The 16,119-nt window shown below is 50.3% G+C and overlaps 1 protein-coding gene and 1 long non-coding RNA gene across 3 annotated transcripts; both read left to right on the top strand.

The window, feature by feature from the left end:
* Nucleotides 1-7,493: 7,493 nt before the first annotated feature.
* LOC125555953 lies at nt 7,494-11,052 on the top strand. Its single transcript, XM_048718756.1, has 5 exons — nt 7,494-7,851; nt 8,073-8,260; nt 8,746-8,836; nt 9,080-9,319; nt 9,503-11,052. Exons 1-5 carry the CDS (start codon nt 7,518-7,520, stop codon nt 9,760-9,762), a joined length of 1,113 nt encoding a protein of 370 aa, XP_048574713.1. The 5' UTR covers nt 7,494-7,517; the 3' UTR covers nt 9,763-11,052.
* A 1,120-nt stretch (nt 11,053-12,172) lies between these two features.
* LOC125508812 lies at nt 12,173-15,236 on the top strand. 2 transcript variants are annotated; one of them, XR_007283772.1, is made up of 4 exons: nt 12,173-13,474; nt 13,581-13,653; nt 14,051-14,182; nt 14,291-15,236. It is a non-coding gene; the product is annotated as an uncharacterized LOC125508812 (long non-coding RNA). The 2 variants fall into 2 exon arrangements; XR_007283771.1 differs by having other exon boundaries at nt 12,179-13,474; nt 13,581-14,182.
* The last annotated feature ends 883 nt before the right edge of the window (nt 15,237-16,119 follow it).

Raw genomic sequence — 16,119 nt, 5'->3', positions numbered from 1 at the left:
GTCTGTGGGGGTAAAAGCCCCATTATATTTGAACGGCGGGAGCAAACAGGCTGGTTCAGGCTCCAAAGCTCAGCTCGCGACGCTTCGATTGGTGTACTCACTCGCCGTGCTTTTCGTCTCACGTCTTCGTCCTCAAGCGTCCGACTCTTCGCGCCAAATCGGTCGGTTCGCCATGGCCATGCATCGCCACTCGGTCTGGTGTCTCTCCCACCAGCCTCGCACTCGCACGTGCCACGGCTCAGTCCGCATGCAGAAACCGTTTCGTTTGCAGGCTCGGTTTTCACCGCGATCGCCCACCCGCGCAAGACAAGCTGACAGGTGAACCGCGCGCGATTTCACCCTGCCGATCGCCGGTCACCGATCGCCCTCCGGCAGCAGCCGGCAGCCGCGGCGGCGACGTGCGCGCGCCGTACTACCACCACTGTAGCTGCACCGTTGCCGTCGATCGCCTTTGCCGTCAATGCGGAGCTCGCGCCCCACGCGGTTGACCGGTGTGCAGTGCGGCCGGGGCCGCCCGGTGCCGAAAAGGAAACCGAGGATGGGGCTCATGTGTCGCCCCCTCGCCGTGCCGCGTCCTCCGATTGCGTGATATGCCACTGTGGAGCGTCGAGAGGGGCCAATCATTGTAAGGACGTCCATGGCGACCAGCAGTGGCATTCGAAACCTCTTAACTTTTTGTGATGTTGTAGACAGGGACCCCGTTGGGTGGCCCTGCAAATTCAATCCTCGGTGCTGTGGCTTCAGCGCTTGCCAACAGTTGACCTGGAATGATACGATGCGATGCGGTAGCCGACATGTTTTGAAATTTGTCCGGGCGCAAGTGCTTTGGCTGCTGGTCGAGCTCAGATAGAGTCGGATTCCGAGTCCTTTTCATGAATTTTGCAAGCTTGTAGTAGCTCTAACCTCTAAGAGCATGCCATTCCGACTTGCTGCCATCTGTCCCATGCACACTTGCAGCATCTAATTAAGATGAGCAGCATCATGCCAAAGAACAGATTACTTGTGCTGTAAACGAGCAACAAGCTCATCATCGTGCAGCAGTACAACAGCATAGTGGAGTTGGTGAGAACCAGATGCTTAGGCCGTTAAGGGGACACTGTTCTTCGGCCAGTGTGCCGTGGCTGTGTCAATGTCAAAAGGGCAGCGTGCTCTACTGCTCATGGGAGGTGAAAGTGTTCGCACAGGAGCACACCAATAATTTATCGCACTGGAATGCGCGAATATCTTGGCAAAATAACCCTACTGCACGCCCTCGCTGGCGCTGATGTGTTTTGAATTGGGATCTCTGAAATTTCTGACTCTCCGGCTTGCCACCTCGAGCTTCGGATCAGTTCGAGGAGCGGGGCATACAGACGCCCACGTATATGTAATGTGCTCGCCGGCCGCCATGGACGAGCTGATCTCCCCGTGCTCTGCCCACATGGATCAACGATTGCATGGTGATCAAAGCAACGGTCGATTTTTAGGCAACTCGTATATGCCCCACTATTTTCTTTAGAAAAAAAATTAATCTATTCATCAAACATCGTGATAATACAAAGAACAATAGAAGTAACTGAAATTACACAAGGTTCATAAATCATCTAGCGACAACCACAAGCACTGGAGCAAGCCGAAGGCGCGTCACCGTCATCGTCCCTCCTCATCGAAGCCGGGCAATTCTTGATGTATGTTGTAGTAAACAGTTAAAAAGTCATCCTGCTAAGACCCCAAATGACCATCGCGCACGAATAGCAACTGTCACTGATGATGCGAAGCATAGATCGGAAGGACTACACAAGCACAAACGAACGAATACGGAATCCATTTAGACCCACCGAAGACAAACACCGGCCGAGTCCCGCGAGATTCGCTGGAGGCACACCTCCATACGCCCTTCGATGATGCTAAACGCACCGCTGGACAAGGGCTAGGCGAGGAGAACCTTATTCCATCTTCAGGGAGCCCCCATCGCCCCAGCCTCTGAGCAGGACATAAACCCCAAACATACTCAGGAAAAAACACCTAAAAATAGAGTTGGAGCCCTCCCACCGGCGAGGGTTGGGACCCACCGACCACCATGCCTCCATGGCTGTAAGGCTGGAGGAAGCAAGGAAGATCGGCGGCAGCGCCCTCGGGAGGTGTGGAAACCATAGTTGCTAGAGTCGCTCGTGGGGAGAAGGAAAATGATTCGTGAGATGCCCTAATATTTACAGTGGTATCATACATTATTACTTAAAATTATTTCTTTTTAGAAACCTTGAATACAAGTGCATATTTCGTTGTTAATACATCCTCCTTTCGGAAAAAAAATGAATTTCTAGATTTATCCTAAGCCACACTCTGTTTGCTTTGATCAAGTTTGTAGAAAAACATACTAATATCCACAACATCAAATATATATTGTATGAATATATAATTTATGATGAATGTAATGTGAAAGTAATTTGGGTTGTATATGTTGGAATATTCTTTTATAGACTTGGTCAAACCTAAATAAAATGACTTAAGACAAACCTAGAACATTAATTATTTGGAACAGAGGAAGTATTTAGTGAAGGAGAATAACTAATATTCTCGAAAAAAATGTCTGCGCCCAGCTTTAAATTAGAGAAGCCCTTACAACTAACAGTACAACACAACACTATCACAGTAAAGAAAGAAAAGCATTGACATGATATAAGGGTGCTCAGGAGCAACAACAAATCCTAAAAGACAAAAACAAAGAGTCACTGAGGCCTTCCAACATGATCGGAGGACCGATGCAGAGAAGGAGGCCAACTCGGGGAGGATACTAGAAATCAATGGAGGCCATGCCTTTGCCATCACCTGGGCGTCCGGCACAACATCACCATCCAGTTCCATCGCTGAAGGGACCCCCTCTGCTCCCTCGCCATGGCTCGAAGGGCAGTGCACCGTCAAACGATGGGAAGGCTCACCCTAGAGCCTAGATAGACACCGACGCCAAGACCCAATGGGAGGCATCCGAACATAACCAATGATCTAGTGTAACATGTAAAACAATGATGAACAATGGTCAAGTCACAAATATCATGTCAGCTATATATGATCATGTAAAACAAATGACAATGGAAACATAAGTCATGTAAAGTAAAAAAAATGGAAGTTGCAAGGCAATATATCTTGGAATAGCTATGGATATGCCATAATAGGTAGGCAGACATGTATCCTGCGCATGTATAGGATGCACGGTTACACAGGGCCCCACGAGTTTGGGACCCCACTTTTATCAATTCAGCTAACACTACTCTGTAGTACTCCCTCCGTCCCACAATATAAGACATTTTTGCAAGCTATGTTAGCTTGCAAAAATGTTTTTGTTGGGAAACATGGTAGAAAACGAAAAAAATATCGCCATACGATCACGATGCCCTTACGAAATCTGTCCGGACACAACATTTTGTTGCTGATGATGAGCTGGACTTGAAAAATGAAAATTCCAACTTCTTTTTCGTGCATTGGAGCAAAAGAAGATGGTATCTCGAGAGTGTTGACACTACCACCGAGCATCTCGAAAGATCCGTCAATGACAGAAGGATCAAGTGGTCTGATCGAAGCAACCCCAATAGAAGGATGAGACTTGCCTGCTCCTCGCTTGTGCGCCCATCCGTGCTCCCGCATACGTGGCTTGATTTGATTGGAACAAATTAAGACCCAGCCCCATCCCCTTAAAATCAAAGAGGGGGGGGGGAAGATGATTAGATTAGAAAGGAAAAAAGAAAAAAGATAACCGTAGGATAAGGTGGAAGCACGAATGAAAGCATGAAGAGGAAACAGGCAAGCCAGATCCCCAATAGAAAGGCCATGTCACCTCTCACAATGATAATTAGTTGGAAGAACTATTTAGAATGAAAGGAACGTCCAGATCTTTCGCCACAAGAGCAGGCACTCGAAGGTCTGCTTAAGCAAAATTGAGGACGAGGTCAAACTATGGATCACCGCTGGCGCAAAATAAACTGGGAATAATTGTATCAGGAGAGTAATTCCTTTTGTTTCCGGGGACTTGTAACGAAACCCTTTTCTCCTCTTCAGCAATATATGATGCAATTCTTTTACCTTCATTTTAATAAAAAGATTAGCGATGGGTGAAACGAAGCAAGAGCCTGTTTCGATATTAGCAATCAATGCAATTCATTTATCACTTCAGAAACAAAGCAGACATAGATTATAAGATCATCTTCAGCCACGTACCTCTAATTCGACCTCTTAAATGTCCACGAACGCGCTCGGCCAGTGACCGGGCGGATCCGTTTTGAGCCCCTATTTTTTCATCCACTCGCCACACTTCTCATATAAGAGTATGTCCGGTCGATTGCACGTGATTGGTGGAGAAGAGGAGAGAGAAAGAAAAGAATAAATAAAGAAAGAGAAAGGTGGTCGGGGTTAGGGTCGCGTCATACGTGACGGACTGACCGGGCGTGTCCGACGGGTCTGCGAACCCTCATATCATCCTCATATTTAAGATGGATATGAGTGGTGCCGATCAGTCCGGGCGTTCGAGATGGTTATGAGAGGTCCAATTGAATCGCGTTTTTGTGACCGGTCACTAACTGAACAGTCTGTCCGGACGTTTGAGACAGATATGAAAGGTTGAAACTAATGTACAAAGCTCGGTACAACAGTGGCGGCAGGGGATGCCTAATTACTCGAGTTACTAGTGGCCATCGGTGGAGATGATGAGCGCTACAGGCTTGGGTTAAGACCATAAGGCGACACTGTTCTTTCGGCTGATATAGCGTGACTGTGCGAGTGTGAAAAGTCGTGCGTTCTACAGCTAGTACTGCTCATCGCAAAAGGCATTGCGTGGTGAAAGTTGTCAATAATCTCGTGCCAATTCCCACAAACATTCTCTGAAAAGAAGAATCTCCGGACATCTCGGCGAGCGGTAAAGAATGCTCTACCCCGTCGGCCTCCTACGTCGTAGCCCAGGCAACAATGCATTAACCTTCTCTGCTGGAGGCCAAATTTCGTGTTTTGGTCTTTTTCTGAAATCTATTTGAAATTTGATCCTAGTTTAAAATTTTTTCAAGATCTGATCTTTTTGCTATCGCCAGGGACCATGACAGCCTACCGCCAAGGTTCCTGACGGTAGGGTTGCATGACCTACCGTCAAAAACCTCTTAAGTATTGAACACAGTGCGTGCATGCTCGTGCCTACCGCCAAGCACCGCCGCCAGCCCGGTTGGCGGTAGCGATGTTTTCTACCGCCAAAGTCCCTGGCGGTAGGCTGTTAGACCCTATCGCCATGGACTCTGACGGTAGCAAAAGAATGAGATCTTAAATTTTTTTGAAACTAAGGTCAAATCTTAAATAGATTTTAAAAAAGGATCAAAACACGAAAATTTGCGTCCGCTGGACTGACTCTCCCCGGCGCCCAACGTCCTTCCAAAAATCGGGATTCGCGAGTGACTCCAAGAACAACTGTGAGCGGCTCCCCAGAAACAACAGCAAAAGGCACTACATGTACAGCCCGGGGTAGACACGATCGCCGGCTCACCCGTCACCGGTCACCACCCATGCACGGAGCACATGGGGGCACAACGCACCTAGATAATCTAGAGCACCGCACAGCGCGCAAGAAGGCCTTTCCCCCCGGCCGCGCTACCGCTGCCCCTCCTCCACATAGGTCGCCACCACTAGTTACCAGTCAGTCCTCTAGCGCCAACGCATCGCCCAATCATCAACTGGGCAGGTAAAGGCTTCCCCATGGCAAGGCAGCAAGATAGATACTCCTACTCCACTGCGCCAACGTTTTCACCGAGACGCGTATGCGCAGCAGCTTTGCAGGAGCCAGCGCAGCGAAGAGCCCGAGTGGTCACGGCAGCCGAGCTAGATCGATAGGAGTAGATCGATATGGAGATGACCGGCGAGCGGTGAAATTTAGCTCCTTTTTGCGCGTGTTTGCATTGACCGCTCGCGAAAAGAATCGATGATTGTGTGAGTGAGTGAGTAAATATTAGGGGGTGGAAAAGGGATATCGACGAGCTCTCTGCGGCCTCGACACGGGGGAAAAGCGGGATCGGTCGGCTTATGGATGCGCGTCAGTGCTAAGTACTATATATACTGTTTCGGTCCCGTTTTTTGACCTCCTTTAGGGGGCTCGTTCTGTCCCAGGATGGTTTGGTCACTCTTTTCCTTTGGACCGCGCTTTGCCGATCCATTCATCTCGATGCAAGTTAAGATGTACGAGTAATTCAGACTTGAGAGTTCAGAGCGCTCTTCTTTTGATCCTTCCCTCGCTTCGATAGATTGACTGATCATGGATAGTACAATCAATCCATCATCCATCTTTAAAGTGGTAACAAAATCTACAATGGCAGAAGGCCAATCTTTCTATGTCACAACAGAAAAGAAAAGAAAAATCCTAGATCTCCCTTAAATCCGAACCCTTTGGCACCACCGTAAAACACATTTTTCAGAAGCAATCTCCACCGAAAGACCAAAAAATCTTCGGCCCGTTTTGCTCTCTGGACTAGATTTAGGAAAATTTCGTAGCATGCATGTTGATAGCCATAGCACTCCTACTACTACCACCACTTCTGCAACGTTTCAAACAATCCAAGCAAGCTTGTGGTCCGTCCGATCCGACGATCATTATTGGCGATGGATATGTGAACCCCAGCAACAACAAAGTAGCTGGGCCGCCAAGTACTCCGGAGTACATGGATCCATGATGAGATCGTCGCAGTGGCTGTACTAGGATCGCAGCTGCTGCTGCCCAAAACTTATCCTCAAGCAAAGAAGAGAGGGGGAAAAAAGAAAAAAATGTAACGAAACAAATATCCCTGGCCTCCTCCTCCCAAAGATTTTCATGGAACGACGCTAAAGCCACTGTCGCTGTCCCCGCCCGCTGCAGCACGAGGATACGACCAAAACTCCAAACAGTGCGCACGCTGTGCTATGCTCGCAACTTTCCTTCTTTTTACCCCTGCCCGGCACATTTAACTCCACCCTCACGTGAACAGTGTCGGCCGCGGCGTCACAAAGGACGAGCTGAACGTGGCCTGCCGCAAAATCCCTCTAAAATGACCCATCACACAACCTATATATACACTGTAGATCTTGCATTTCAAAATATTTCAGATTCACTTTACAATTTTTGGCGATGTTCATTCGGTGGGAGACGGCCTCTCATTGTCTATGAAATGCATGTGCATGCGTTCGTAGGGTTGAGTGTAAAGAAAAACAGTCTAGTAGCTTCTTTGCGAGAGGAAATCGTTTCGTATTTGCATGATTTTTAATCGAACTCGCTTTCCGCTTTCGATCAGCTCGAAAACTTTTGCACGCACCCGATGGGTCCGTAAACATCCGTCCACCGATGACGATGGAAAAGGCCAATCAAACGCAACGAATCACGAGGAACGGGCCAACATGCATCAACCCTTTTCCCCTTTTCTCTTTTGCTCGCCCGTTTATTATCATTATTCCTTCTTTTCCCATTGACCGCTTGCCCGCTTCTTCCGAGCAAAAACACGATCCAAACCGCTTTGCATGGAGGCGCCGTCGCCCAAGTTGAAATGGACGCGGCTTTTGGTTTGGCGCATGCCACGAAAGCAGCGGCCCAGGGAGAAAGCCCGGCCTATTTAAGCCCCGGCGCCGGCCGCGTGGGAGGGAGGAGTGGCGAGGGCGAGGCCACATCACTCACTCCACTCCACGACTCCACTCCCGGCCACCTCACCCGGACGCCGCCCATGGCGCTCCAGAGCCGCCACCACCACCACGACGGCCGCCGCGTAGTAGCCCCGCCCGCTCTCCCGGACCGGGGCTGGGAGTGGGAGTGGGACTGGGAGGAGCTGGTGCGGTGCCAGCTCGGCGACGGCATTCATGGCGCGCTCCCGGGCTTGCCCTCGTGTAAGAAACCTACTCCTTCACTGCGTGCCATGCCACGCGCGCTAGACTGGTCTAGTCTACCGCCACACGCATACGCACGTCGGTACGTGCGTGCGTGCGTGCCCGTGATGGTGCTGACCTTGCGCGTGTGGCACTGTGGCTGGTCTAGTCTAGACCAACTCTAGAGGCATTGGCTGTGGGGTGTGGCGGTATTTACTGAGCCTTGGATGTTTGCGGCGCAGTAGGTGGCGGGGGGGAGGAGTCGCCGGTGTCGTCGTCGGAGGCGTCGACCGGCGGCGGCGGGGGCGGCTACCTGGAGGACGCCATCGCGCAGTGGGGCGACCGGAGCAAGCGGCAGAGGACGGCTGCGGGGGAGGGTCCGCCGCGGTGCCCGGCCATGGCGAGCGAGGACCTGCAGTGCCTTCTTCAGGTGAGCTCTCGCCCCACTCCCCATGGCCGATGATGATCTCTAGCGACGCAGTAGTAGGATTGTCCACTCGCCATGGCTCGGCGCTGGAGCTAGATGCTCGAGTATTCGCTAATCACTACTGAAAATTTTGCTGCATCATCACCTCATCAGCAACATTGGCCGTGCGACGAACATTGAAATTTTAACCCGAACCCTGAGTAGCTATTCTGCTTGCTTTATTATTATTAGGTGTCTGCTGTCACGTCGTCTAGAGTACACATATTCTCTAATTACTAATCCTGGGTAACTACTTTAGACAACAAGCACAGTAATTAAAGGTTGTAACCTCACCGTCACTGTCACGCTAATGGACACGAAAAAGAAAGTACTACTGGTTCAGTCGTGTCCGTGTCTCCTCGCAGAGAGCGGCATGCTGTCCTGCTCCACCCTTTCTCTAACCCGTCGTCTTGTGCTTGTCTCTTGCTCGGCACGGCGCAAAAACGCAGAGCTTCTGGGATCCCAGCAGCGGCGAGGGAGCGCTCCTCCATGACCTCAGCACCATGGCCCCGGCCCCGGAGACCAGCGGCTTTGTCTCAGGTGATGATCGCACGCCCTCTTTTTTCTTTCAGCTCATTTCGTCGCACACACACACGCACAGAGCTTAAGCTAGCACTACGTAGTACCACCGCACAGCAAAAATCCAATGAGAGCATTCATGATTCACTGGAAGCGCCATGTTCCGATGATCAATCAATACAGTTTGAGACGATGGCAGCGCGCGCTCTACTGTGATGACACTGTGTTCAATAACTGCTAAATGGAGCGGCGTTGTCTTTGCAGAGGAGGGCGCTGCATCGGGCAGGGGGCAGCGGCAGGGGGAGGGGGGCCGGAGCGCGGCAGCGGCAGCGGCAGCGGGGCAGGGAGAAGCTTGTGGAGCGGCGGCAGGGCCCCCGCCACCCTCCTCCGCCACGGCTGCTGCTGCTCCCCGGCCACCGCTGCAAAAGGCTACTGCAGGGCGCGGCAGCGGCAGCGGCAATAACTGCGGCCCGGCGTCCTCCTCGTCCTGCTCCTCGCTGGCAGGTGGGTGTGGGTGTGGCCGACCGGCGAGCAATTAGTACCCGCGCATGTGTGCAGCTGAGCCGCTGAACTGGCCCTGCGGCGCCAGGGGGTGGCCGGCTTCTAGGATGGGCCGCCATCTTTTTGTTTGACGTGGGTGGCAGGCTGACGACGGGTTTTTTTTTTCGTTCTTTCTTTCTGGCGCAGGGAGGAGGAAGGAGGGGGTGCTGTACCCGTTTGCCGTGGTGAAGCCGCTGGTGCTGGACGGCGACACGCTGAACGATGTTAACCGGAGGATCCTCAAGCGGCCGGCGAGGCCGGTGCGGCACCCCGTCGGCCAGTTCGCGTGCGGCCCCGTCGTGTCGTCGACTAACCGGCCGGGCCTGTCCGGGAAGGCGGTCGTCAGCCTCACCAAGATCAGGACCGGAGGGAAGGGCACCATTACCATCATCAGAACAAGAGGCTAGGCTGACTGAGGATGAAGCGGATGGGTTAGATGAATCGGACAGATATTCTATATTCTTGTGACCAAGATCGTCGTGAGAGTTAGTTCTCCTTGTAAATACATAGGTCTTTCCCTAACCTCTTTGAGAATAAGAAGCAACCTAGCATTGCAGTGTGTTTGGATACACCAAATCCGACTTCAACGGAGAGTATTTAACAAAACACTACCACATTTCATGGAAACGTTCCTACAAACTATCACTTTACAAATTTGTGCCGAAAACTATCATTTTCTCATTAATCCTTGACTAAAAACTACCATGTCTGAAAAGAACCTGATTTGCCTCTTTTAAACGCGTTTCTGACTGGTTGGGCCCACACATAAGCGTTGACGTGGCACATTGCCGTCCCGGGGAGGAGCTAGTCATGGCCGCCGCCGCGCCCGGGCTCGAGCTCAGCCATGGTCGCGCCCGACCGCGCTTGCTGCTCCTGCTACTCCTTGCCGCCCGCGCCGGCTGCTCCCTTATGTTCCTTGCCTTGCCGGCTGGCGCCGAGGGCCCCGAGCGGGACATCACCAGCTGCTCCAGCTTCGTCGGGGAACAAAGCAACTCCGATTTGAACTCCTCCAGCCTCGGGTCTTCGTGAATCCGTGGCTTTGGCTCTTCCGAGCGAGAGCTCGAGGCCTCGCCCCCGGCATAGCATTGTGGTGGCTGCGGCAAAAACTGCAGCTTGTAGTGTGGCGGGTGCGGCCAGGTCTGCGCCGCGTACCTCTGCTGCGGCACAAACTACGGGTGCGGCGGCGGGATCGGTCATGGCTGCTCTTGTCTCGAAGACGAGGCGCTGCCGCGGGTCGTCTCGTCGTGGTGGACGCGGAGGCGCGGGAGCGTGGGGTGGGGCCAGTCATGGTCGTACACGTCGCTCCGATGGCGCGGAGGCTGGAGCCGCGGGACGCGTCCGCCCTCACGCGGCGCGGCGAATCCGTCAAGTACAGCTCCCCCATCCTTCGCTCCGGCGACTCGAGCCCGAAGGGAAACGCGTGCGCCGAGGGGTGCACCGCCGTGCTGGGCCTCGCCAACAACTACCTCGCCGGCGAGCTCCTTGCCGCGAGGCACGAAGACGAGGTGTTTGTTGAAATGCCTAAAAGAGATATAGGAGGAGCAAGAAGATAGACACTGACGTGTGGGTCCAACTAGTCAGAAACGCGTTTAAAAAAGCCGAATCGGGCTCTTTTCAGACTTGGTAGTTTTTTGTCAAGGATTAGTGAAAAAATGTTAGTTTTGGGCACAAATTTGTAAAGTGGTAGTTTCTAGACACGGTTTCACGAATTGTGGTAGTTTTTTGTTAAATACTCCTTCAACGGACAATGACCGGTCACATTTGTTTCCACAAACGGATACCTCAATTACGATTACGAATCCTTACATCCATACAATTACATGCACGTGAAATCTAATATCAAGTAGAGCATGTCCGGCTCTGTCGTGCCCATGTCCGGCGGTTGGTTGCACTCCTCACAGTGTTGATGCCATCGCCGACGAGGTAGAGTAGAACATGAGACGCACACCGGCTCACATGACTCGATGGATCCGTCGTGGCCGAAGGCGGACACACCACCACGACGCGGCCTTTGGTGCTCGGGGTTGCAGGCCATCCGTCTCAATGTCGGAGAGTGCGACTCCGCCTCGCCGATGTCTGCCATGGCCTCTCAATTTGGAACTACTACTGCCAATTTCTTCCATGAGCAGGTTTCCATCCCGGATTAATTTCCACGGTGTACGAAGTAAGAGTGGGACTAAAAATCTACTCCCTTCGACCTTAGTTTAAAACTGCGCCATCTATTATTATGGATGAGAGGGAGTATTTCCCATGTCTAATGCCTCATGCAATCAAACATGATTAGAGCCTTACAATTTGGCATCTGGGGACTGCATTTGCGTTGCCTGTCAGTGTATCAATGTTCCTATCTCGGTATCGTGTCCGAGTACCAGCCTGACATGAATTGTGCGTTCGTAAAATACAACTACTGTTCTGTACCTAGAACCAAAGCTCTGACGAGGCTGATTGAACTGTGCACGCCCAGGCGAGCAATAACAAGCCAACAACCGTGTGTGTGTGTGTGCTGAACTGCTGGTATCACTGAAAATCGGGACCATCAAGTAGGGCGATATCTGCCTACCGTATACGCACAGGTGAAGCGTCGGTACGATACCACATGGTGTGGTGCATACAACTTTACCCTCTCAAAATAGTACGTATATTTCGAGATTTCATGCTATAAAACCCCAGAAACGCGACACTTTTGATGAAGCAGATTGCTTCCCATTTCTTTTGCCCATCTCCCAGTGCTTAATATATGTGGTGTCCCACAGTGATGAATGAAGCAAAAGCTAGGCAGAATCTCTATTCTTAATGGAGCAATTGGTAGTCTCGCTTCTAAGTTTTTTTTCGTCCCATCTCTCATGTTTTTTTGGTACCTTCTCCCACCTCTGACTTAGCCACCACGAACCGAAAAAACCTCGTGCTGAGACCCAACCCGCACCCATGCACCTACGACCGAAAAAAGACCTACGATAGTTAACCAACGAAAAAAGACCTACGAAAACTAACCAGCGACAAAAAAACCTAAACCTATCGCCCGCACGTGCGATCGACGACTCCTGCCCTCGAGCGAGGTCTCCCTTCGCCGCCGCCCTTCATCCCTTCGCCGCCGCCGCCGCTCCACCCAGAGCCGCCCTCTTCCCCGCTGCAATGCCCGTGCCGATCCATCCCTTCGCCCCAAATCCATCCCTCTGCCGCCGCCGATGCATTCGCCGCCGCCGTTCCATCCCTTCGCCGTCGCGCCGCACATCAAAGCCGCCGCCCTCCTCGACCAGCCCCAGCTTCTGCCGCCTTGCCCCTATCTTCCCTCCAAGCTTGACGCCCTCACCCCCCCCCCCCCCCCCCCCCCCCGCCCCCCCCCCCCCCCCCCCCCCCCCTCTTGGAGGCAGGCCACCCGCCGCTCATCTCGGTGGCGTCAGGCGCGGGCGTCCCTACCATGGCATCGACGGCGCGGCGGCTCCTTGGTCCGATCGCGGCGCTGATGCATCTGGATCGACGGGGGTAGCTGGCTCGCTGGCTGGCGTTTCCTTGGATGCGTACATGTTCTAATGGTGATGGCATGACCATAGATCGTATGAGTCTAGAAGACTTTGAGGCGGTTCATCTGCGTGGATGGTTGTGCCTTTTTTTCCTCTTTGCATTTTTTCTTGTTAAATTTTTTTAACTTGTTTGCGTTGGCAACTAGAAAAAAGACTTAGAATCCTAGATTGCTACTTTTTACGAGAAGCTCGTACCTGATCTGTAAGCTCACCAGCCAAGCTGTCCATTTGGACTTCAGTAGATATATGGAGTATATTTACTCACCTTGCCCACAACCTGTTTGAAGAAATTTCTCTTCTGATTTGTTGGTATGAGGTGGCTGTTTTTTATGTATATATATATGTATGTCCTGGGTGTCTATTCTTATCCTTTTTAGGTTCAAAGATAAGCGCGCTCATTATATTAAATTTTGGTATTGCATTGTTGAGCACTTCCTGTGAATGTTCTATAGCCTCTATTGTGCAGTTTTCCTTTTTTTCAGGTTCTCCAGATGAGCACCGGAAAATGGCAACTTGGTTGAACTGAATCAGCTCTAAGCTCCTAAATTTGTGCATATCTTAAAAACACTACAGTGCTACCTCCCCGTGGTAATAATAGGTATATTATGATTTTTTACATGTTCAATCAATTGCACTGATAAATCATTTATGCTTTTTTAGAACAAGCATCAAGCATCACTGATAAACCATTTATGCTTTTTTAGAACAAGCATCAAGACTTATGATGGTGTTTGGTGACCGATAAAGATGGCTGGAAAGGCTCTTTCCAAGCATAAGGTGAATCTTGTACATTTCACTTCTTAATATAATTTGGCCAGTATGATGTTTATTTGCTGAAAACTATATCCCTGTTGTGGGTTATCTGACTAAACTTGCATTCTCTGCTTGGCACTGATACATACTCGTGACTTGATACATCCGTATTTAGACAAATCTAAGACAAGAATTTTGAGACGGAGGGAGTATATATTAATATGGGCAAAGGAAATTCAAAATATTTTATGTCAGGGAAAGAATTCTAAAACCACATAAGTATCTTGGGGCTGGTTAGGACAGTGCTCATATTGTTTGAAACTTTACTAATTTGATACTCTAAATCTAATGCGAGCTACCGATGGGTGTGCTGTTGATCATGCGAGAGAACTAACCCACGATAGAGAGCTATTGTTAGCAGTGTGCAGGGGTTAGGAGCTTCTCTGGGGAAGGGATGGACATCGACAACATTGACTTCAACGGCCGCGCTGTATCCTACGCACCATGGCCACCTGGATGGCCAGACACCATATGCAGGCGACTGCCGCGCTAGGTATCCTCGACCGCTGCTGCTGTTTTTCTAAAGATATGCTTATTCCATTTGCACCAACCTTGCTGTTTAGTAACATGAACGTCTCTGTTTCTTCTACTACAATGACAGGATAAGAGTACCTTATCCCTTTCAGCGGGGTGCTCCAACTTCTGATGCTGGTGAAGCTTTTGCAACGATGGCTGCATCATCCCCGTTGGAGGTTTAATTAAACCGAGGTAAATATGCCAAAATCTTTTGTCAAATAAAAACATGACTGTCTATTTTGCTTGTCAGGATCAAGCTCTCTAGCTATAAATGAAATTTTCAGAGTAGTTTTTGTTGGCTTTGTGTAACCCTGATAGCAGCTTCTTGGAAGGTTCAGATGTGTGGCAAAGGATTTCAATTTTCCTATTTACACAAAGGAAACTCGAGGAAGGTTCAGATTTCTCATGCTTGGTTCTGTGCTCTGAGGGTTACATAGACAAAAATGCCTCCTATTTACACAAAGAAAACCCGAGAAAGGTTCAGATTTCTCATGACTGCTTCTTGGGTATTTCATGCCTGTACCATCTATTAGGAAAATATAGTTTGTTTTATAGCTGATGATGCTCGATGCTTTTTATCGATAAGTAAATGCTCAGTTTTAGCTCATACACTACATGGCAAAAGCTAATTCTGATGGGTCTGATGCAAATAATTTTCATCTTCTGACATGCCTTGAGTTGAGTAGTTAATTCTTTTATAAGAATCTATGTACCTTTGTATCGTTGCAGTTTCATTATACATCCATTTACCAATGCATCTAAAGATTCAACAGTGTAGAAACCACCATCAGTCTTGGGATTGCAAATTGTTTCTTCATTCCTTAGGTGCGAAGGAGCCAAGGTCGTATGTTCTCGAGGCATCAATACACTTCATTTTCCTTTTCCTTTTCCCTATTTATGTTCTTGCATTTATTTCTTCTTCTCGGACCCAATTTGCAGGGGGGGTTCTACTTTGCCTCTTGAGGCAAGTGTGGATGTATATTGATTGTGGTTGTTCGGACAAAAATATTGCGTGCAAACATTATTGAGTACTGATGGTGAGACTTTCCATTCCTTTATCCTTTGTCCTTTTAATCAAGAACAATGTTTAGAGCTTACGTGGTTGTCGAAATTTAGTTCTGTAAGAGAAATATTGATTTCATGCTTGGACGCATGTGATTTGATCCACTACCAAGTCAATCTTGGTCCATATTGTCGGAGTTTTCTTGTTAAGTTATTTTTGTTGCTATTAGTATTTCATTTATACAGAGGCCGGGCGTAATGCTTAAACCTTTAAAGTAATAAAATGTCATTCATCGAAAAATAATAGTATTTTCATTTAAACTGGAAGTTTATGTGAAGAAGGGACTGTGTTGAAATGTATGAGTTTGTTTTCCAATTTTCTTTGGAAGAATGAGACTACGGAACAATATCAAGTTTGTAGCTGCTCATCGTCTCATCCTTAAAAAAAGGTTGTAGCTGCTCATGTAAGGGCATCTCTAGCCGCGCCCCCAGGAAGGCCTCCTCAGGCGATTTTTTCGCGCCGGCGCCAAAAAAACGGCCCAGTCGTGCCCCCAGGAGCCCGATTTTCGCCGGCCTGGGCCGAAAACAGCGCCGGCGGACCCAGGCCGAACTCGGCACGCTGGGGGACGCCCGGGGGCGCCGGGGCGAACTGTTTTAGCGTGAAACAGTCGCGGGCTCGCCGCGTCAGCGACACGGCGCCTCGTCTTCCCCCAACGGCCTCGGTTCCTGCGGGGAATCAATGCCAAGGCTGCCGCCGGTCAGCCTTGCCATTGATTCCCCACGGGCGGCGCGTCACGGGACGGCGCGCCGACGCCTCCCCTCCCTCGCACGTGTACACACGGGTGCGGCGCGGCTATATAGCCGGTGGCCTGCACTCGCCTGTGCCCACACCAGCCCCGCCCCTCGCCGCCG

Source organism: Triticum urartu, chromosome 5, assembly GCF_003073215.2.
Source record: "Triticum urartu cultivar G1812 chromosome 5, Tu2.1, whole genome shotgun sequence".
Classification (NCBI taxonomy): Eukaryota; Viridiplantae; Streptophyta; class Magnoliopsida; order Poales; family Poaceae; genus Triticum; species Triticum urartu.
This window is presented reverse-complemented; position numbering and strand designations above follow the sequence as displayed.